This window comes from Struthio camelus, chromosome 5 (genome assembly GCF_040807025.1).
Source record: "Struthio camelus isolate bStrCam1 chromosome 5, bStrCam1.hap1, whole genome shotgun sequence".
Lineage (NCBI taxonomy): Eukaryota > Metazoa > Chordata > Aves > Struthioniformes > Struthionidae > Struthio > Struthio camelus.
Window position 1 is genome coordinate 70,522,901 of NC_090946.1, and position 21,663 is coordinate 70,544,563.

The 21,663-nt window shown below is 39.7% G+C and overlaps 1 protein-coding gene across 1 annotated transcript in view; it reads right to left on the bottom strand.

The window, feature by feature from the left end:
* The window catches only part of BEGAIN (brain enriched guanylate kinase associated), a 150,157-nt gene extending 130,104 nt beyond the window's left edge, over window positions 1-20,053 (bottom strand). The window contains exon 1 of the mRNA XM_068947059.1: window positions 19,310-20,053. Coding sequence (XP_068803160.1) covers window positions 19,310-20,053 — 744 coding nt within the window. The remainder of the gene's footprint in view (window positions 1-19,309) is intronic.
* Between the last annotated feature and the right edge of the window lie 1,610 nt (window positions 20,054-21,663).

Below are 21,663 nucleotides of genomic sequence, written 5' to 3' on the forward strand. Positions count from 1 at the left end.
GGGATTAGTCAGAAGATGGATTTGGGTCCTTGTTTCTCTGTATTCCTACCTGTAAAACAAAGGTTGTAAACAGCACTTCCCAATATCACAAATATTCAGGGAGAAGACAAGAACCAAGGACCATGACAGAAAAAAAGAGCTGGACCTAGTGAAAAACTTCAGGAGGAGTGTCTTATCTGTAAAACACTGATGTATGACTACGGCAGGGAATCAGGGCATCAAGTTAGGTATAAATTAAACTTAAATAAATTATAGGCGCATTTATACTGGCAGCAATCTTTGGTGTGAGAATACAGTCCTGAATATCCAGCAGTGAAACAATTGTTCTTGTATAGAAATAAACAAAGGGAGGCTATGCATTTGCCACTTTGTAGCAAAGCAGAAGGAATTTTAGTGCTGAAAATCTGCTTGAGAAATCAATTAGCCTGATAAAGTGGGGACATGCAGACCAATAAACAGTAAAACACATAAGCATATATATAAGTGTATTTTCTTAAAACGGTTTTCTGGATGTCCAAAAAAGAAAGAGGCTGGAAGCTAAAGCTCAAGGTAGAATGTTATCATCTCATACAGTTGTATGTTTCTTCTTTTAACAGTGTAAACATGAGACACTGAGGGAACAGAACCAGGGAAAGAAGCATTGTCAACAGCATAACAGAATAAAGAACCCACTGAACCAAAAACTTCATATGAAGCATAAAAAAAGAGTGAAATAATTGGCTAAAATAGTGAAGGATTTGAAAAGGACATATGTAGAGAACCCAGGGGATAAATGGAGAAAAAAGGGCTCGGCAGTCAAGATAAAGATTTTAGTATATAATATTAATATGACTATATAATATAAGTACAGTGAACATGCCAGATGCCTTTCTTTCACATATGTAGAAAAATGCTAAAGCTAGTCAGAAAAAAAAAAAATCCTCCAGTGTCCTTTCTCAGCTGGGAAAGGATAGGAATTTATAGACTGAAATTCTGGTACTCTTGGTCTCTGTGTGATTTTCACTATTTGATTCAACTATTTTCAGAGTTTCATCCAACAGGCATGTTCCTTTGGGGTAGAGAAGTCACTTGAACTTCTAGTTTGATATCAGTATTTATCAGGGAGAGGATGACATTCCTCTTCTTGCTGTTAAACCAAAGGGGATAGGACGGATTTGTCTGTAAACCTGTGCTGCAGACATCACTAGAAAGGCCTGTCAGGGTCAGTCTGGTGGCTGGACGAAGACAACGGAGCCAAATGACCCTTCAGAAAGAAATATTTCATTTGCTCAGGTCATTCTTTTGGAAAGTGAAGCTGTTTTATTTTCTCTTTAGAGCAATAACCGGCACATATGAAATGAACTAGTCAAGTTTTAGGGGGAGAATTAATATGTTTTAAAAGACCAGTTGATACACTCTGAGAAACAAACAGAAAAGCCACGATGTTCCTGAAACTTTATTTGGAAAAAACAAAATTTTAAACACACAAAGCAGGTTTTGTTGTTATTGTTTTCTTTCCCCAGCTGTATTGGTTGGCCTAATAAAAGTTTTCTCACTTTACAGAATTTGCCATGTTTATAATCTTAGGTTTTCTTAGCTAAAATAATAAATAATATGTAAACATGGAATATCCTGTAAGTAGGAAACTATCTTTCTAACTCCCATCAGGTATTCAGATTATACCTGGCTGCCTGAGGATTTGTATACCTTCAGATAAATGTCTAACTTTACTCTGATCCCTATTGATCCTTTAGATTGCTTCGTGACGAGTTCCACATGCAAGTTAATCTGTGTTTAAAAATCACTCTTTTGATCAGTTTTAAATTTGTTGACTTTCTGTGTCATTTGAGTCTTTCACTCTTGCATTATAAAGGTAGAAACTGGAGTACCTGGCAATCATATTACTACCTGGTTTTTGTATATGTTTCTCTAAAACTTAATCCAGGCTTTTTGCTGTCTCTTCCAGAAGAACTCTTTTAACTGCTTTAATTAAAATTCCTCTTTCCTGAAAGCTTTCTGTTTCTGCTTGGCATTGACAAGATGAAGATCAGAAATGTTTTCAGTACTCTAGACTGGAGTGAAGTGGTTACAAAAGCTACATTTTCTCCTCCTCTTTTTGGACTACAACAGAGTATTCAGCAAATGTTCCTACTGAGTTTTTCATAAGGGCTTTTTTTTTCTTTTTCCTGCCTTTTTTCCCCAATAAACTTAGATTTCTTGCCACCAAGCAGTACATGGTTATGTCAGCATTGAATTTTGTCTTCCCTTATGCTTTATCTTCACCTAGCTTTGTTGTTTCTTTTTGAAATCTGGCATCTTTTGACTTTCCTGAAAAACTTTGTACTACCTTCAGGGTTTTTTTACTTCACTCTTTATCTGCTTTTCCTACATTATTATTAAAGTATGACTCACTAGTCATTATGTTCACCTATTATTAACCTTTTGGACCATTTAGTCTTACAATTTCTTTTCTCTTAGTGTGTTTTGAATGACACAAAAACTTTAATTTTCTCTCCCTCCTCTCTCAATCTGATTCCTTAATTCAGCTAATACGCGCTCACTTTCTCTACAGAGCTCCCCATGACCTAGTAAATGTAACATATACAATCTTCTGGAATGACTTGAAAAAGGCTAACATTATGTCCGTCTTTAAGACCTGAGGAATTACACGCCAGTCAGCCTTGCCTCTGTGCATGGAATGACCATGGAGCACATCCTTTTAAATCCATTTTCAAGCACATGAATTTCTTCTGACTGTGAATAATTCTCATCTCTCTCTTCAATACTACCTTGAATTTTTTGACCGTCTTTCAAATACTGATCTTGTTTATTCTATGCATTGAGGTAAAGATACTCCTCTAACACTATCCCTCTAGTTATAGTTCCAAGGCTGTGTTAGCTTCTTTTTATTTACACTGTCGGGACAGCTACTTGACCATCTACATGGTTTGTTTTACAGTCTCCAAGTCTATAAGCATCACCTTTTTTACACCTAGTTGTATAATTTTATCACTGGTTATATTAATGTTCTTTCCAAAGAGCATTAGCAAGAACAAAGTAAGATCACTTAAGTCACTCCGATCTCATCATTATTTACCATTATCATTATTTATTAATTATCTTATAATTATTTACCATCATTATTACCATTATTCATTTGTGTTTTCCATGAATTTATCAAAATTTTAAAATATTCTCTCTCAATCACCAATAGAAAGGCCTAATATTGTTAGGCCTAATTTCTGAGAACCTTATAAAGTGATTTCCTGCGAAACAACCTTTTGAGAGCTGTTAGTAAGTTCTGTTGTCATTGAAAAAGTGTTTTATTGCCATTATATTGCGCCATACTTTTTTTTAAAGCAAAGAATCATGTCATATTAAATCAAATCCCTTTATAAGACTATCACAGCTGCCCTTTTACACTCACCTGTCCTTTGGGAAACATTGGCCCAAATGTGAAGCTGACTTTGGCAATAGGGAGAGAAGCAGCACAGAATTTCTCATCAGTGTGATGCCATTCTATAAAACTTTCAAAAAAATAATTCCTTCCCTCCAATCTGCTGTGACTATGCAAGACCCAGATTGAGAATTGAGTTGTTAAAATTTTTAGCCACATAAAGCGAGACTTAGGCTTCATGTGGATGATGCAGCTACAGCCTTTTCAGGGTGCCCTGTGTGGTCCTTGCCCTTCTCCGTTCAGATTGGGTACCTTACTGAAGCACACTTGCTTCCTCTGGAATGGGCAACTAGATTTCCTCACAGAAAAAGCATGGAGGAAGGCAATAGGAGGGATAGTGCAATCCTAAATCTCACATGACATGGGAAAAAGATTGCTGGGGACCTGTATGGGGCTCAGGAGCATGGAAATTTGTCTGAAATTAACATCAGGCAAAGGAAGACATAAATTCTCCTACTTAAATATGTGGCTAATTCAGAAGGAAAAGCAGGGTGGGGGAAGAAATGCAAAAATAAAAAAATAGAAATACCTTGTCTGATAAATAGCCTGAAGGCAAAATCCCACTAAGGAGCAAGTACTGAAATTCCTCTTCAGAATTCTCGGGAAAGTTGCTTCACTTTAAAATAACCAGGTATAAAATAGAAAAGCTTCCTCATTAAAGAAAGAGGCCTTTTTCCATGGGATCAAAAAGGAATGACAGCATGACTGCAGGTAAACTTGTAAAAAATAAATAAATAAGTAAAATAAAATCGATCCTGGAAGATTTTTTGGAACATTTTTTAAACCCCGTTTGTTTTTGGAACATTTTTATAAATCCCTTTATACCAAAGGATAACAAGTCATGTCTAATCAACTTATATATATGTTTTTTTTAAACAAGTTCTTGCTTTGAAGACATTCTTACCTTGATACTAAGTAGTTTAGCTAAATAAATGATCAAATGTCACGCTTTGAAGTTCTGAACATTTATCAAAATGTTTCAAATCAGTACTGGGTAAACTATTAATAACCAAAACGTCATAGGAGCAAGCTATTTTTAACCAAAGGGAATTGTTAACATTCCTTATCATTAGAAATTAAAGTGTCTAGTTCTTGGTAAAATTATGCAAATCATGTTATCTGCAAAGGTTATTAGGTTTTCTCCTATAAGAGAAAACGGGAAAGCTAATTTCTCCTTTCCCTTTAAAAAAAATTAAAGGCTCAAAACAGTGTGGGCTCCACAGTGTGTGACCTGATTCCTGTATAAACTTCTCCATGTTCAGGCAAGAGCTATAACCGGGCAGTTTCCAGGGTGTCCCAGCGCTGAGGAGCTCCTGTACAGATGAGACCAGCAGGAGCATGCCCAGCGGTAGGGGATTGGGTGATCTGAACTTATCTTCATGGGAAGAGATGAGCTCATGGGGAATGCTGCAGACTTCCCAATTGCCAGGCCAGCCGGCCCATACAGGACTCGCGGAGAAGTGGTGAGACTTCACAGAAATGGCTGTCATTTGCCTCCTGGGAATCAGTCCTAAAGCTACTCCCTTCTTACCTCCTGGCAACACCTGTCTCATGCATCTCTCCCAGTTTTGGTATTTCACCCATAAGACGAGAGGGACAACTCAAAGCGCATTACAAGTACCTGTCTGACTACACTGTTACTACTTGTTTATTTGTTTCACTGGTAACACATCGGAAAGCACAATGCCCCAGTGTGAGCGTTTGCAAAATTAGGCTCCCAAAACTACTGCTTTGCCTCTAAATTCACATTCCAGTAATGAGCAATTCTACAGTGGACAAAATGAATTATATATGGATAATTACAGCGTAGGTATTAGTCCTTCCTACTTGCAATATCTGTCATAGACTTCAAAGCATATTTTTCCATGAAAAAAAATCCATGCTACTTAAAACATAGTGAGAGGTAATCTCAGATTTTTATATCAGAAGGCTATCAAAGACTGTAATTGTTTTACTACTTGTTTCTTTTTTTTTTTCCTGATTCTCGTTTTTGGTTTTGATATTTTGCAATGGAAAGTGTTACTATAGAGCACAAATATGGCCATCGCTTATGTTTTAAAATGTTCTGTTAAGTGGAGACGGATGAAAACTTCTCACGGAATATACAGAATTTATCTGAAGTACTTTAGACCCAAAGCAATTAAAGAATACCCCATTGCACTCCTTGTAAATAAAAGTTACAGAAAGAGTGAAGACAAACAGAGCTGAGCAAAGGTCTGCTAGATCTAATTTTTTTGTAAAGACAGAAGACAACTGGAACAGACTTTAATGGTGCACCTATCATATCTGAAAGTAATAGGTGACGATGGAAAGCAAGAGAATCAGAAGATAGATTTATTTCTGACAGTAGTAAGTTCTGCTGCACTTGTACTGAAGTTAACAGTTTCCAGTTAATCCAGAGAAAGTAATTTAACTGTAAAACTGCATTACAGGGGTTTGAGTGCTGTATTTGACATAAAAACACAAGATATTTTTAACTTTGAGCTATTAAAGGAAAGCACAAATACAGAAAGGCTGTGACTGAACTAAGGCTGAACAGCCAGTCTTGCACTTCTGAGAGGCTGTGAATCCTCGATTGTGGCTGGAACAAACAGCACAGACTGCTGGAAGACTCAGGACAAACTTTAAGTAAGACAATTAAATTTGCCGTGCCATGAAGTCATTCCATGTAGATCAAAGGTATGAAGGGTTGACAGTGCACTGGCACTACAGATATAACTGAGAATTCAAAATGTTGAAAGAAATAAGACTTGAGAATAAAAACAAGCAGAGCTCAAATCGAGCAAGAGTTGTGTGGAACTGTACTTAACGTAAAGACTACCACATGCCTGGACATATGTGATAGAATTTTTTTGCAAATTCTGTGTGAGAGTTTGAGAGCACCAATTTATGCCTGGCCTTGACGAAAAGGGTGGTGACAGAACCATAACTTCAGCTGAGTGAGTGACGCTGCAGCAGAAGACAAGCAGACCATGAACTGGGAAGCAAACAGGCCATCGTTGTTTTAAGTTTGGCATCAGATCTTAAGTCTTGAGAATCCAGAAACATTGTTATTAGTATGAAAGGGAATGACACAAATAGTGGAAGGCAAAGAGGTGAAACAAGACTATTAAATATATGGGTGCATATGAAACTGGAAAATAAGATGTGTAGTTGTGCAAGGCAAAAAAGTACCATAAGTATTATAAGACATATTAAGTGTGAGATAACACAATAAGCTAACAGCATCAGAATCCACTGCCAATCTTCCTGCTCTGGAAAGAAAAGAAAAGTGTACAAAGGTTTGTTGAAACAGAGAATTATGCTGGGAAATGTGTGTCTAATTTAACTGGTAGAAGAAGGCACTGTTGTGCAAAACTGCCCCTTTGAAAAAGAGCTGCTGACTTTAAATAATTTTAGGGAAACTGAGGAGTTAAATGTCTTCCAAGTCCAAAGCTACCTTGTTGATCAGACTGCACACTGCTAAATTTTTTACATCTCAGATATTAAGACTATATGATACTCCCACATTCATCATAATTTAACTTTCCATTTTACAGTTCAGAAAAAGATATGTTTACAGTGAAAGGCTACATCATAAAGATTTTCAAAAAAAAAAAAGAAAAATCAAAACATAAGCGTTTACGAAAGGAAAGAACAGAAACACTCCTAAGCAATCAATTTTGATTTCATGTTTGGTAAGGACTGTACAAGGGTATAATGAAAAATTTACTGTATCCATTAGCATAAGGATTCCTTGAACTATGCCAGTCAAGGAATGAACTGATCATTCCATCAGTTAAGGCCTTCAACCTTCTGGGGTATGTTTTGCAACAGCTATTTATATTTTCATTTTCTGTAGGACCTTGAAGCACTATGCAAAACTGCATGGTTTATGAGTTATTCTTATTTTATACCTGGAGAAACTGAGGCACAGCAGTGATGGACTTTTACCCAGGGTTATGCAATAAACCAGTGGAGACAATTATAAGAAAACACACTGTTATGTCCTCCGTTGCTTTGGTTATCAAAGGAAAGCTTTCATCTGCCTCAGGAGCTTCTGTTACTGTCCATGTTAACAGAGTGGTCTGATACGTAGTGGTAAATCCTATAAATCTATAACCACTTTTACCTATGTTTTGCAGCAACACATATCTTCAATGCAGCTGTCGATACACAAAAAAATCAGCATTGGAACAGCTGTTGTCTTAACAATTGTTGTTCAACAGAAAGTTAAGGATTTAAAAGAAATCTGTTAGTTATTGGCATATTAAAAAGCTTGGCATATTAAAGCAGTGCACATATACCTCCACTACAGCTTAGAGGACATATGCTAATATTTATATTTATTATAGCGATGAGCGGTTCATAGTTTTGAGAAATGCAAGAACCAAACTATTGATCTTTGGTACTAAAATAACTGAGTTACTAGAAGAGCTACCTGTTGTTTTTCTTCTGCTGCTAGAAATCCAATAAGAGTGGAAAATACTTAATCCCTAGTTGTCATGATGTTCAGCTAATTATTATGTTATTAAATAGTGACTCAGCCATAGTGGTTCATTTGTTTCTTCCTTCTCAAAGAACTGGAGATGTTCTGTGGTTAAAAAGTGAAAGCTGAAACATTCTTCTCAGCACCCTGCTCTTTGTCACTAACGTTTCCCAAGGCAGGGGAGAGATTTCTTTCCTTCCAGGAAGGAAGGAACACTTATGATGTGAATGAATGCAAGAAAAGCAGGAAACCAACCACAGCTGTCAATACGCACACAATTTATGGAGCTGGAGCACTGCTGTGGTAGTATCAGACAGAGACACAATAACCTGTAAAAATGATTCCTGCAGATATGAACTTGGAAATGAAGCAGTTATGTTATACCAAGAATTTGTACAAAAACTGTAGCATTTGAAGGACAAAGGATCCTTCTCAGGTTGCTTCTTGCGATGTCAGCTCTTACGCCCCAACTGGGTGTAAGCATGGTACAAATAAGCTACCAGCAACCTAGCGAAGGAATAGCTTTGGCTCTTTCTACTCTTGCCTGTTCCCAAAATAAATAAGTAGATAAATAACAATCTGACAACGGTTTCCCCTCCATCAGTAGGGGACTGTTTCATTTTTTGTCGGAATAATTAACAGAGTTTTTGTTATTTTCTGCCATCATTGTTTCCTGCTCTATATGGGCAGCTTCTCAGAAAACTCCCATTTTCTCATCACTGCAGAATGGGAGTTGAATGGCAGGTTGGTTAGGGAAGGTGGGATAGAGGAAGGGGAAAGTGGGAAACCTGGGTGTGCGCACTTATACAACGATAATGGAAGGAAAACTTATAGTTGTGTAAGGTCTGCTGCTATCCATAAGGTAAACAGACATTTAGATTTAACTAGAAACTGAGTCTAGCTCAACAAAAGTGCCAGACTAATTTTGTTTTAATTATTTATTGTGTTCCAATTCTCATTGCTGTTTCTACTTTAATTGTATTTTTAATTAACTGCATTGAACGTAATGGGCTGCATCCTTCCCTCCTGTAACTTAGCTACCTGGTTCAATGTCCATTTTACATGTGCTACATCAAAAAAAGAGCTAGCAAAGATAGCAAAGAGTGGAGAAGATCAGTATACATAAGGCAAATGAAGATGCTGCTCTGAGTTCTGCTGCTGAAATAAGGACACCTGTAGAGAATTTTAGCCAATTTTTTTTTTTTAAACTAATTTGTTATTCTGTTTAAACTCCTTATGATCACTGAGTTACCCTGGCTTTCTATAGTTTGCATTGCAGTGATTCCCAGTTTCCTCCCTACGATGACATTTCATGCCCTGGGAAACACTGTACCTTCCCTTCTGTCGCTGTTGAGCGACAGGCTTTGCCGGAGCAGCGGGAGAGGAGCGTCCGGTAAAGGCAGGGCCTCCATCCACCTCCTGCTGCCGTCCGGGTGCCGCGCGCCGGGGCTCCCCGCGGCAGGGCAGGGCCGGGCCTCGGCACCAGGGCCTGTGCCGCGGCCTCACGAGGGAGAAGGGCAGCTGGGGTGCCTCCCTGGGGCCAGGCCAGGTGGCGGTAGGGGGGCCTGCGGTGGGGCCGGGGCCGGCCGAGGGCCCCCCGGGCTGGGTGAAATGGCGGCCTGGCCTGGGCAGGGGAGGGGTGAGCAGCCGTGAGGCTTGGCAGTGCCCTCAGGGCCCGGAGAGCCGCTCTCGTTAGTGCTCCTGGAGGCGCTCTCCCACCGTACAGGCCTCCGTGTCCGTTGCTCGGTTTTATTTTGCCCTGCTGGCTTAGCGGCGGCCCTGGTTTTCTTGTTGCAAGACTATGATTCAGCTTCGAACCTCCAGAAATAGGATGCGTCTAGTGCTTTTCGCGAGCCTACGGCGCGGCGCTCAGCGCAGCGAAGCGCGCGGCCTGGAGAGCTGGCTGACTGCTGCAGAAATAAGTGGCTGTGAACCAGTTTTTGAATCCTCGGCAGCTGCTCGTTTTAACCATGTACACACACAGCAGGTTTTTGTTACTATGGCTATCTAGGGAATAGCTCTCCTTTAGGGGAGCGTCTCTTTATTTTCAAGGGAAAAAGTGTTGCTGTATGAACAAGCCTAGTATTTATTCCTTTTCCTCTTTTGTTTAGACTGCTGTGGTTACCCAAGGAGGGAGCAGGAGGCAGGCACAGCCGTAGAGGTGATCGCTCTTGCCCAGCTAACATCAAATATTGATGCAGATAGCTCATGAGCTTGACTGACGTAGACGTGTACTTGAATAACTTTTTTAAGTGACTCCTTGCAAATATTGAAGTTACTGTTAGAAACTGAGAGCTGTTGGTCAGCAGCACCTCAACAGAAGTCCACACAGATGACAGCCTACTCGCTAGCTGTTCAGCAGTGGGCAGCTACTCCAACGCTGTTGTATCCTGCTTACTTGAGTGTTTTCAACATTAAAATCCTAGCAAGTTCTGGAATATATTTCTTTCTGGCAGTGGAAAAGGAAAGAAATTTAGCGGTTACAGATATAATGGTGATTTGAGGGATAGGGCCATAGTGAGATGTTTAAATAACTTCCTTTTGGCCTAGGTGTACTGAATGGGCTTTAGATTATACATTTAAGAAATGGATTTAGGATGGCAAAAAGGTTGCGGAAGAGTTGCTCTTCTCCACTACTCTACAAGCTACAATACAGAAAAACAACCTGAAGACTAAGGTTGATTTTCAGAAATTGAAAGATTCCTTTGCAAGTCAGCATTGCTTATTGTTGCAAGTCAGCATTTTGGAAATTTCACAAGCATGCACTCAAGAGCATTACACAGGGATATAAACGTGCTGCTGTGGTCTTCAAATGAGACAAATGAGAAGAACTGCATGTTTTATTTACTCTCTGCAGATAGATAGTCATGGTATCTCAAAGCAACTGCATCTGCTTGTAAATATCAAATAGTATTAGTCCTAGTGAGACCCCACTCACTGCTGAATGTGAGCTCTACCCTCTCAGTACTCTTTTTCCAATCAGTTTTGCATCTGCCTTTATTTTTCCCCGTGTTTTGCTGGCCTGTTTAATCATGGGAGAATGTTTAAAAGCCAAGATTTGTGGCATCTGCTGCTTATTTCTTATCCACATGATGTGTTTTCCTGTCATCTAAGGACTCCTGGCACTGAAAAGTTTCATTTGAGAAGGTCAAGTTAAAGCCTCTGCGCAAAGAAGTCACTGAAACAAATGTCTGAGACAGTTTGTGGAAATGCCATTTTTATAGGGCTTATTGAACAAAATATATATTTTAAAAATAATAAAATAGCATCTTGAATGAGGACCTTACCAGACCTGAGGTCAGAGCTGCAGTTCTGAGATATGAATGCATAGCATTGGGGAAGGTAGTCTTCATTCCACTGGGGTCCGCATTTAGTATAAACCCTCCAATCCATACTTCAGCTCATGAAAATTTCTGCTCCAGAAGTTTATCAGTCTCACTGTTTGTCAAAGTTTTAATGCTAGAGTTTCTGATGTGAGGCTAAAACCCACACAGCACCAAGACCTACAGAGAAAATGGAGTTTTTCAATTACAGCTTTGGCAGAAATACCGATTCCCTCTTTTCTGTCCCCAAAATGCATGGTGTGCTAGGTTCATATTTAAAACTGAACTTTTCTTTTACTTAGGTGATGTTAAAGGACAGTGGGGAGGGGCATAAGGTTACATCTGTGTTTCTATTAACCACATGCAGTACGTCAATGGGCAGAATTTTAATACTACCAAAAACCTTAGAACAAGTGGGGCAAAAATATCCATTACATGACTGGAAAAATACATCAGAGCCAGCTCTGGCTCTGAGAAGTGCCTTGCACTTCAATCTGCTATTGGCAGAATTCAGAAGTTTTCATAACGTTGACCAGACGAAACGGTTATGTTAATTATTGTATAGACCTGTGGGAGGGAGTCACTGCATGCTGAGGCCTTCTGCCTCTGTGATATGCCGAAGCCATGTTGTGGCAGAACAAGAAATCAGTTCACAAATATGACAAACACAGGCTGCTGGCTGAAGGAAGGAAAGAAAAATGAGTAGAAACACCTTAAAACCTGCTGTCTCACAAATTGCACAGAAAGGATTTTAGCCTAAACTTGGGCCAAAGAAGAAAAATCTATTGGTCTTCTCTCCATCACACTCTTTTTCTTCCCTTGTCTGGCTCTGCCGCTTTCAGGCATCTCTGCTGATGGTAATTGTTGTAAGCCTGTTGTAGCTTCGGTTACTCTGAAAGTACCATTTCTTTCTAAAGGCAGCCAAAGATAGAGTGTACAATTGAAAATGATTTTAAAACTCAGAGGAAGGGGAAAAGCATATTAACAAAAATCACTAGAAAAGGAACACTAAACATTTTTGATTGCCAGCATTGCTTTCCTGTGACTGGCGCCAAGAGATACCGAAATCAGTGAACTGCATGGGATCAGCATTTTTCTCTGGCTGAGTACTCACCCTTCTGAAGGCAAATAGTAGATTTGGCTGGAAAATGACCTTGTGTTCTGGTTAGAGCCCTGCCTCCTGTGCAGAAATTTAACTTTATAGTAACGCCTGTCCCTTTACCCAAACATCTCCCTCCTCTCTCACTTGCTACTCCCTTTTTCCTCTAAAAATGGAGAGGGGGAACCAAGTACAAACCCTAACTTCAAAAAATGCAGGCTTTTTGGTGAGATACTTAATTTAGTTGAAAACACAATCTTTTCATTGTGAAGCAGCTCAAACTGTCTTTTTATTTTATTCTGTCTTGAATAAATAGCTTACTCTATTGAGTACTGGCTTATAGGTGTCTGTGCTCTGTAAAGAAGATTTTGATCTAATTTGTATTTGATGAGCTGAGAAGCTGTAAATGACCATATGCGTCATCCTGGGAACATTGTAGCTTTATGCACTGTGTTCGACTAGACGGAGGATCCATTAGTGACCCAATGGAGGTGTTTTAGAGCAGGCAAGGAGAACTCTCTAAACACCATCTGCTCTTACTGTTGCTTGTAAAATGATGTCACATCTGCTGCTCTAAAAACATTATGCTGATCTCTCCTACAGTACATGGCTGCTGCACTCCTCTCAGCAGTGGGCAAAGGAGTCAATGCCACATTATTGGGACAAGAAGTGTTAAATTAACTAGAGATGAAATTGCACATGGCCTTCTTGTCTTCTATTATCTTGTGACTGTACCATAAATGTCACAGACAAAATGAGGGAGACGATTTAGCGCTCTATATTTAACTGATGAAGCTGGAAAAATACTTAGACTGCTCGTCTTTTGCTGAGCTTACCCCAGCTTGGCTGCCGCTGGTACGATGAATACTACTACCTACTTCAAACATAACTTGGCCAAGTCCTCTCAGAGACTGAGGGGGTATTTAAAAGTAGGGGCTTCTTCAGTAACTTGATCAGTGAAAAAGCACTTATCCTTGATTTATCCTTGATTTCACAGACATTCTGAGGTTCAGAAAGCACAGCCATTTCTTCTGGTCAGCTGTTCCGATAGCTTACAGTGCTTGACTGCATGCCTAGCTCTCATGAGGTGTTATGCATAAGACTAATTTACCTACCCTGAAGCTTCAGGTGTACATATCTGCATACATAATACCTTTGGAATACTGCTTATTGGTACATCATCAAATTGGCAATTAATGCATCCATAGTGAGAATTTCATAGTAGTGGTGTATAGAATAGAAACACAGTTAGGGTTGGTATCAGAAGGAGAGAGGTTCTAGTGGTGCAGTAGGGACTTTTGGAAGTGCTGAGCAATTGCAGCCCCTGTTGACTAGAGATGAGGTACTTGGCTTTTCACACCCAAATTCAATTATTTTGACCTATGATTCTTATATATTGTTACTAAATGCACAGGTTGTCAATTTACTGTTTTGAGGGGTCTGTAGATGGAGAAACAATGATAAAGGGAAGTTGTTATGGTTTGTTTTACTAGCAGTTCAGCTGCCGTGTCCTTCCTGCGTTCTTTTCCAACGTGTGTGAAGCACAGATGGATTTTGCTGATGTCTGATTGTGAAAAGAAACAACCATTACCTTTTCTCAGTCTCATATTTGAAAAAGGAATTAAGTCATGTACTTAATCCATATTTTGACAGCCTGATGGTCACCTCCAGTTTTCAAGGCAGAGGGGAGCAGACTTCTAAGCAGTGTTATACAAAATGACATGGCAAGAGAGACGCCAGGATGCCAGGAAAGGTGGTCATATGGCATTTTCCTTTGTCATAAGAAACTAATATGAGACCTTAATGAGATAATTTGTCATGTAATTTAGCTAAAGAATGGAAGAACTGATGTAGTCCTCTTTCTTACTTTTTCTTTCTTTCTCGTAGTCCTCTTGAAACCTTGGGTGATTAAAGCAGCATTATTTCTGCTATTGAGGGTGGTTCTAAATTGTCCTGCATGCCTGAAAGACCTGGAACAGACCAGAAAATAGGACACTGGAAGGCTTTTCTGGCCTATGTTCTGCTCCTTAATTAACCACTGACCTGGACAAATCACTTTAGCTCTCTGTGCTTCTGGTGCCTCCTCTTATTATTTCTATTATCCTATTTCACACATCAGTCAGTGAAATGATACTTTCCATTATGGAGTATTTGAACCCTGATCATATTTGTAAACACCACTGTACCATAAGTGGAAATGAAAGCTTTGGCATTCATCCAAGAGCAAGACACTTGCCTTTTCTACAGCACTGTATCAGGCTGGAAGGACATCTTGTATGAAAGAGATTTGGCCCCTTTGTCCCTCTAAGACAGGGACCATCACCTTATCTGCCCTTTCAGTGAGCTTATGTTAGAATTGAAGTGCTCCAGAAACTGAGTATCTTTAGAAATGATACCCTCCCCGCCCCTAAACTTCTCAGACAGGAAAGAACCTGTGGTAGAATAAGACTGTCTCACAAATGTTGTGGCTGTAACAGTAGAAAATGCAACTAATCTGTCAGTGCATAATCTGTCGTGCTGAAGCATTCGTCTTGCAAGAGGACCTGTAATGAACAGCATGAATCCTCATGCATAACAGATAGCAGAAAGCAGAAACTGGTATCACTTTGCCTATTTTTGTTAATGTCTCATGATACTTTACTTCAGGAGGCTACCTATAGGGTTCCTTAAGAATTAACTAGCTAACAGGCTTCCATATATGCATCATTAGAATTTGAATCTTCTTGACAGCCTGAATAAATGTCTAAATTGGTCATATTTCATCTTTACTGTAATTATTGTAATATTCACTTCTTGTGAGAGGAATGAAGAGGAGTGTTATTTTAGCTTGTGCTTCATTCATGTATGTTTTATAAGGATGCACATCTTTGTAACAGACATTTGTCCCCTTCTGTCTCAGCAGCTATAGTAAACATACTTTAGGGCATATATTGATTGAAATTAGAACAATGATGAATACTTTGTTTTCAGGGGGGCTTTGCTAAAGCTACAGGAAGGAACGGAACTGCTTGTATGGACCCAAAGTTTGACACATTAGAGGAATCACACAGGAGGCAGCTCTAGCATCAATGACTCTCCAGGTGCCCCTGGTTCTGACGGGTGGCTGTAGCATCAGCCTGATCTGGGTGATGAGAATAGTGCAGTTCAATTGTGAGATGGAGGACAGATGGAGATGCAAGACCAGCAGGGATGCATTTAGTTAGGTAGCTGCAGTATGTCAAATAGAGAGGATATCCTGAACGTTGTGCCAAAACAAGTTGAGAAGCCCATGTAATGTATTGCCACACAAGCCCATCACTGAGAAAGAATCTAACTGTCTTCATGTAATGACACTGTCTTGGTAATAAGCAATTGTTGTTGGCTTTAACTGCTCGGGTGCAGCACTGCGTAGATGTAGCTAAATTATTATCAGACGTGGCTCAGTAAGCATGGTTAGACTGTATGGAGCAAGGTTATGTTTCTGCCCTCCTCGTGCTTCCTGGGCAAGCATGTCTCGTAGCACTTAAAATCTTAACTTCCAAAATTTTCTGTAGAGGCACCATTCTCCCTACCCAAGCCTTTTTGTAAGACAACATTTGCACCAAATTGGAGCATTGGGTTGCTAGTAACTCAGCGGGGGGTGGGGGGGGGGAAATATTGCAGCATACATATTGCAGTCATTTGCATGTATTGATCAGGCTTGACTTTGTTTATTCTGTGAGATATCGATGAGATAATGTCATGGCCTTAGGTGACAAGTGCACAATTCCTTAGGATACATATGCATATAGTAATAATGATGAGGTCAATAATCAAGTGATCCTAAGACCTCTTGCTCACAGAATATGTACTACTGGTAGGTTTTGTTTGTTTGTTTTGTTTGTCTGTTTGTTTGTTAAGATGAAAGGATATAGCCTTTCTAAGGAGGAGACAGACCTGCTTTTTTCCCACAAACAGGAAAAAAACAATCTATAATATTATATAATATGCTCCCTTGTACAGGCAAAAGTAAATATGTGAAGATGAAGTCTGCCTGGAATGTTGATCCTCATATGCAACTAAATTTGACTCAAATGTAATATCCAGGTTGATTCAAATCTCAAGAGACTACAGACCTGTTCAGGTCTGAAGTCAATCTTACTTACGATTATCTGAGAAGAACTAAACTTTGGCTTGGTACCAGCAGTTCTCTTTTCTCCTGGAACAATAGCAGTGGTATCCAAAGTCTTCCTGAATAAAAGCATTGGTTATTTGAAATAAATGCATTTAACATGGCACAGATCTTAAAAGCCACAGACCAGTCTCTTGTCATGCCTGGCTTTCCCTGAAATGTAATGTGGCCTGGATCTGAGGACAATGAGTCTTGTTTGGACCCATCCATATTTCTCTCTGTATTGATCTGCCCTTTGACAGATTCCAAAAACCATATACTTCCAGTCCCGAGGAACACTTTTCATTTTATGTAATCCTTTTTCCAAATTTTTCAGCCGTCTAAACTAGTCAGTTCATTTCAGCCTGGAAGTCTGACATAGTCTTGAGTTGTGCACCCTCCCCTGTACTGGCATGGATTTGGAGGCTTGCTTTCATCTAGTTAAATCATTTGGCTTTCCCAATTATTTATCCAGCCATTCCAAATTTATATTAGCGCACAAACATGATAAATAATTTCACCCTGCCTGCCAGGTTACTCAAACAGCTTATACCACAGCAATGCTGTGTCCATCATACTTGGTAATTGCTTTCTGCCTATTAGAACTCTCCGTAACTTTGGTCATTAAATAGACTATCCTTTTCTATACTGCTAGCTGTAAGTTCCTCTGCATAGATATGCAGTGAAGATGGTTTATTTAGATTTCATTACAGATACAGCTGTTTGCTGTAGTTTCTGCAGAAACGTTCCGGAATGTTTTGACCAGCTCTCTGAAGAACGAAAGTTGAAAATCACCTTAGTGCGCCTGGATCCAATACAGAACCATCAAAGGAAGTACAAACACAGTTGTGGAGATCTCAGTGGACTTTAGAAAACATAGCAGATAGGAGGCAGTGTGACAAAATTCCTTTTCTGAGTCACTTTTTTATTAGGTTCAGCTTTATTAGCTTCAAGCTTTCAAGCATGCTCTTTCATGCTCTTCAGAATCTGTATTGTTATACCTCTACTCTTCTGTTTTTATATCTAAGGCAACGTAACCAGCACTCACTTGCTCTCTCTCCCTCTCCCTCTCAGATTATCTTCTATGTGTGAATGATAGCTTGGCAACCGAAACATAGTTTTAGGCAATGTTCTATATATGCATTCAAATGAACATTATATAATCAAATACTTTTTAAATATCTTTACAATAACAACATCCAAGACTGTACAGTTATCCTTTCGCTTCTTACTAGTCATGCTTCAGGTGAGGGCTTGCACTAAATAAATTATATTGAAGTCAAATCTTTTGCACGTAGGAGTCCTGAATCTGTAGATAAGACTGAATGTGATATTCTTTTCCCTTACCACTCCTTCCTTTTCTCATGTAGAGTTCTGCAGGCTGAAGTATTGTTTGTTGAGATAAAACACTTGGTAACTACTGTGTTAAATTTAAATGAACAGATTTAAAGCAATCTGATGCTTAAATTGGAGTAGACTGATGCCTACATTAACTGACTGGGATAATAAAGCACTCAGGAATGTTTAGTCAGTTAGTGCTCCATCAGTTGTATGTTCTGATGTGTACAGTATGAGTAAGTCCACTGGAAAAGATGCTGTGACAGATGGCTAATTGAAATGCAAAAACCCATATCCTGCCATAGGCTCAGTCTGGAGCCTCCTGACCCCTTTGCAGGACAGCTCCCATCATGGAGCTGTGATGTGACAGAACATACAATTTCCCTCCATGTTTCATTATCTTTCACCCCTTCTGTTCTCCCTCAGGCCGTCTTTGATAGATGATAACTAAAACATCCAAGGGCGTGCTATAAAATCCTAAGCTTGAGCTGCTGAAGACTGCATGAAATTCTTAAGATTGGGATGTTCTCCTATTTGTTAGTCATCTGTGAATACAGACAACCTTTTGTTTATTTTTAATTTGAATTTGCTTTTTTAAGAATAACGGAGCTTCAAGCTCACATTTTAGCAACATCCGTGTGCATATGTATAGTCTTAAGTAACAGTTCCTGGACCTTTATTGTTTTAGCAAGATTATAACTATTTCTCTAGAGGCAAAACAATATAATGTGACAGTTCAAGGTCTTGCAGCTCAGGATTTCCTACAGTGCCATGCAAGCAAAGAACAGCAATCTCTTTTTGTCCTCCTCCATAAGCATAAACACCCCTTCCTCAGAGAAACAAAGAATCTCATAAGACGAAATTAAAAACAATAACATTTTTGGCCAGCCTGTAGAAGAGCGAGCTTCAGTCTGAAGAACGAACTTTCCCTGTTCTTAAGGTTTCTCAGAAAAATCAGGGAATAAATTATCAGACTAGATGTATTAACTCCAGGCGCACGATCCACAGCAAGGTTTTCGGGATGTCAGACTGCTCACTAGCACTTAGATGCATAACAGAAAATGCCTGTTTAGTGTAGAGATAGCCAAGCAAGCTCTAACCTAACAAACGTGGCTAACTAGTAGCTGGTTACTGAACCCTCTTAGGCTAAATCGTCCTTCTTGGGGGTGCCTTGGCTGCTCATTTAGGGCTGGCTTGGTTATATCTATGTTTCCTTGCAATGTTTCCTTGCAATGCTGGAATACCTTTTTTGTCTGATCTCATAAAGTCTTCCTTTACCACATTAGAAGGACTGGGAAGGACCAGGGACGTGTATCCTATCTTTCCTTCCTCCTATAAATCCTAGAGCTTGGTTCTTCAGCTACTAAAAATAAATCTGCTATGTTATTCCTGGAGAAAAGTTTCTGCACACAGTAAGATCCCACCCAGCAAGACAGGAACAACTCTCAAATAGTCACATTAATGCACAAGTACTTATCACATATGACCCAAAGAAGTGGTTTGAAAGAGAGCTCACCATGCTTGTACTTCTAGGCAGAGAAGCAGACTTTCTGGCTGGCATTTGTTTGCTTTGAGAAATCATAATTTCTACAGGCAAGCCAGATCTTGTTCTGCATGAGGCACCATTACCAAACGACCCAAGACAAGGACTTGTATCCAGGGACAAGGACTTCTCTAATTTGCGTGTTCGTGCTCCAGCCACAATGTCATCACTTCTGAGACTCTCTAAGTCTATTTCTTGATGCGTTTTCCCATCTAGAATATTCTCCTTCCAGCTTTCAGGAGTCTTTCTCTTAATGCGCAGATCATCTAAGCTTCTCACACCGGATGGAAAAGTGTTCTTCAGTTTAGCGGCTCGGTATGCCCTCAGGCTCATGGGATCAAGCACTCTGAAAGTAACTTCATTAATAAATTGAGAGAATTTGAGTTTAGCTTCAATTTTTTCTTCCAAAACAGACAATGAGCTTGATGATCCTTGACTCACCACACTCAAGTCAGATGCAGAGGAACTGCTTTTCTTGTGTGTCGTCTTCTGCCTCTGGAGCTTTTGGCTAGTGTTTCCCAGTTCCGCTGGATATAGAGAAGAGTGTTGCAGTCCATGGGTTTTTTCACCCCCTTTTTGACAGTGCTTTGATTGATGGGGTCGATAGCCTTCATCCTTATTTTTGCTTTTAACAAAGCTTTTAGCTTCTGACCTTGTGCTACCCTGTAATTCAAAGCTGTCCTCACTGGAGCTGCAGTGTTTTGAGTAACTGTTCATTGTCAAATCCCCAGAGAGTTTCATCTCCGCATCAGTTCCTGCTTCTGGTACACATGCAGAGATGGATGCACAACATGCTCGTTCTTCAGTCACCCTGCCAGCCCCCTCTTGCTTGGCAGGTCTTCCAGGCACAACACCCTCTGGCTTAACAGAGGAATTGGAGCCCTGTGACAGTGGCTCCATTTATTTTTGTGTCTGTATGTCAGCCAGCATCAGTGAGAGTGGCATTCCCATAAATCCTTCTCTGTCTTGTAAGACAACAGACATGTCTTTGAAAGGCATAATAGCGCAGCCACCACAGTTTATTCCATATGCATCCCAAATTATGCATATGTTTCATAATTAGATCAATAGCACATTCTCATCATTTTAATTAGCCATAGTAATCAGCAGAATCTATAGGACATGCAAATTTTCCAGGTTATTGAGCACATAGTGGATAAACATGAGCTTTCATTGATCCAAAGCATACGATATATTCTTGTCTGTTGAGCTGGAAACCAAACTACCATGATGTAAATCAATTCTCACTAAGTAAAGACTGGGGTGGTTCTGTTTCAGGGCTTTTTAAAATCCAATAGTAGAGAAGGTCATGCTAGTCTGTCCTAATGCTACCAGTGTTTGCTGTTCTATTAGAAAGCTTAGTAGCAGATCTGTTAGTAGTAGCAGAAAGGCAAACAGCGAATGCGATTCTCACTTTCTACTTGCTTGCTCTTGCCATCGTTTTGATTCTAAAATAATTTGTATAAGGTTTGAATCCAAAGCAATGTGCATTATTTCAGCACTGTGAATGAGTCTGGAGCAATAACAGTGAGGTCTTCCAACATTTGCTATGCAAGGTTCTTGAAGCTCTTTATAGAGGGTAGTGGTTTAGGCAAGTCTGAACTGTGAAGTGCAGAATCATTATTTTTGCTTTGTGCATGCAAGAACCTAAAATATAATCAAAGTGAGGTTAAGAACTGTAGTCTGGCTTTATAATCTGTCTGAAGGCTGGAATCTCCTGATGACGTTCTGCCACAGGAACTGACGAGAGAATGAAATGATTAATTCAAAAGGTTTTCTCTGCATCCACTTTCCTTGGGATGAGGGAGAAAGCAACTTATTTAACCCTTTTTAGCCGGTGGGAATCAGTCTCAGCTTACATCACCTTTGCTGCTATCACTGTGGAATTCTGACAGATGCAATACAGCAGGTGCAGAAGGAAAAGAGAAGGGGATCAAGAGCAGAAACCTGAATTACCTCCTTTAAACACTAGGGCACAGGGATGTGAGAAGGATCCTCGGAAGAGACTGAGAAGAGAAGTAGGAGAAGAGACTCCAATGTGGCAAGCGGAAGGGAAAAAAAGTAAACGAGGAGCACATTTAAGTGTATCAAAGATAGCTGACAGGTCAGCAGCAGCTCAGGTTGAAAGGTAATTCTATGAGCGTTTGAAGCGGACGTTGTAGTTAGGTCCTCATTACCAGTCACTGCCACTACAAAGAATTTATTGTCTCCACATTGGTAATTCCAGGAGTCATTTAAATCATAGTTCATAAAAACTGCTGAAGTGTTACAAATCTCTCAAATTAACATAGTAAGTGCATTAATTTGGCAAATAACATGGGAACAAG